Source organism: Pygoscelis adeliae, unplaced genomic scaffold (assembly GCF_000699105.1).
Source record: "Pygoscelis adeliae isolate BGI_AS28 unplaced genomic scaffold, ASM69910v1 Scaffold436, whole genome shotgun sequence".
Lineage (NCBI taxonomy): Eukaryota > Metazoa > Chordata > Aves > Sphenisciformes > Spheniscidae > Pygoscelis > Pygoscelis adeliae.
The window spans coordinates 1528662-1530186 of record NW_008825051.1 but is presented as its reverse complement, the minus strand read 5'-3'; the positions used below and the strand labels follow the sequence as shown (position 1 = coordinate 1530186).

The window sequence follows — 1525 nt, the reverse complement described above, 5'->3', positions numbered from 1 at the left end:
CGGAGCGCCGTGCCCCCTCGGGAGGCAGCGGGGCTGGTGCTGGCCACGGGGCTGAGCTCCTGTCCCCCTCGGGAGGCAGCGGGGCTGAGCTCCTGTCCCCCTCGGGAGGCAGCGGAGCTGGTGCTGGCCAAGGGGCTGCGGTCCCGTCCCCCTCGGCAGTCAAACCAGGTGGTGCTGGTCACAAGGCGGCTCTCTCCTCTCTCTTGGAAGCCAGTGGTGGTGGTTCTGGCCATGAGGTTGCCCTCCCGTCTCTCTTGGGAGGCAGTCCAGCTTGTGCCGGCCACACGGCTGCCCTCCCGCCACCTCATGAAGACTGCGAAGCAGATGACGCCCCCGGGGTTGTCCTCTGCCTGCCTGGCAGCACGGATGCCGTCGTGGACCAGGAGGTGGTAGGCTGCCCTCCTGCACCGTTCCACGGCATACCGAATGAGTCCTTGCACGAACGCTGTCGTGCGGCTTCCGAGGTCGGCCTGCAGCGCCTCGACCAGGTCGTCTTCATGCAGGCCCATGACGGGCAGGACATTCTGGATCATGTGTTCCAGCATGAGAGCCTCAGAACGCTCTTCCCCAAAGATGCGCCCCAGCTCCTGACGCAGCCAGGGCCGCAGGAGCTGGAAGAGATCTGGGTGGTTCCGGAAGAGGCTCCCCCAGGTCCAGGGGGAAAGGCCGCCCACGAACCCTGGATCCGGATTCCATGGTTGGTGTTCCCTGGATGCTCTTGGCGCTGGCAGTCCGTAAGCGCCCTCCTCTTGGGCGCTGCCCAACGATGCCGCAGGTGGTCTTATGGGGAACTCTTCAAATTCGTCCCCCCGCAGCGAGTGCCGGATGGAAGTCACCCTCCTCTTGCAGAGGGGGCACTCGGGCTTGGTCTCTGCCCACCGCCGGATACAGTTGAAACAGAAGCGGTGGAGGCACGGCATGGTACAGGCTGCGTTGTCCCAGGTGTCAAGGCATATCGGGCAGCGGTCCTCCGAGGCCGTGGCCATGCTCAGCACGCGCTGCGGTGGGCTGGGGAGAGCTGGTGGGGATGGCCGACTCCTCCTCTCCGACGCTGCAGCGGCGGGTGTCCCGCTAGAAGAGGAAGAGAGGCCACGGTCATCGGCTGGCCCGGGGAGGGGTGGAAGAGAAGCCCAGGTCCCTCCAGAAGGAAACCCGCCCAGCTCCCCAGGGTGAAGTCTGCCCGCGCAGCTCACCTCTGCTGCGGCGAGCGCGCCTCCTGGGTGCCCCGGCTGCCTGAAGCAGGCAGGGCCAGGGAAGAACCTGCAGTGGCTCCGGGGATGGGCGCTGAGACCTGCAGCCACCAGTTGCCAGGGCACAAGCCCAGCACCGAGCCAAAGGCTTGCTCCACACTCCAAGCCTCGCCGAAATGCTCAGCTGGAGTGAAGGCACGAGCCGGCTGGGAGAGGCTGGGCGCCCGAATATAAGCAGCGAGGGCCGCGACGTCACAGTGCGTGGCTGGGGGACGTCACAGTGCGTGGCTGGGGGACGTCACAGTCCACCGCTGGGGGATGTCACCATAGGCCAT

At 66.6% G+C, this 1525-nt stretch overlaps 1 protein-coding gene across 1 annotated transcript in view; it reads right to left on the bottom strand.

Moving 5' to 3' along the window:
* Positions 1 to 1525, bottom strand: part of LOC103918964 — a 213847-nt gene extending 212322 nt beyond the window's left edge. Inside the window, exons 1-3 of the mRNA XM_009326392.1 lie at positions 1516 to 1525; positions 1194 to 1455; positions 9 to 1071 (exon numbers count right to left, since the gene is read on the bottom strand). Coding sequence (XP_009324667.1) covers positions 9 to 1071; positions 1194 to 1455; positions 1516 to 1525 — 1335 coding nt within the window. The remainder of the gene's footprint in view (positions 1 to 8; positions 1072 to 1193; positions 1456 to 1515) is intronic.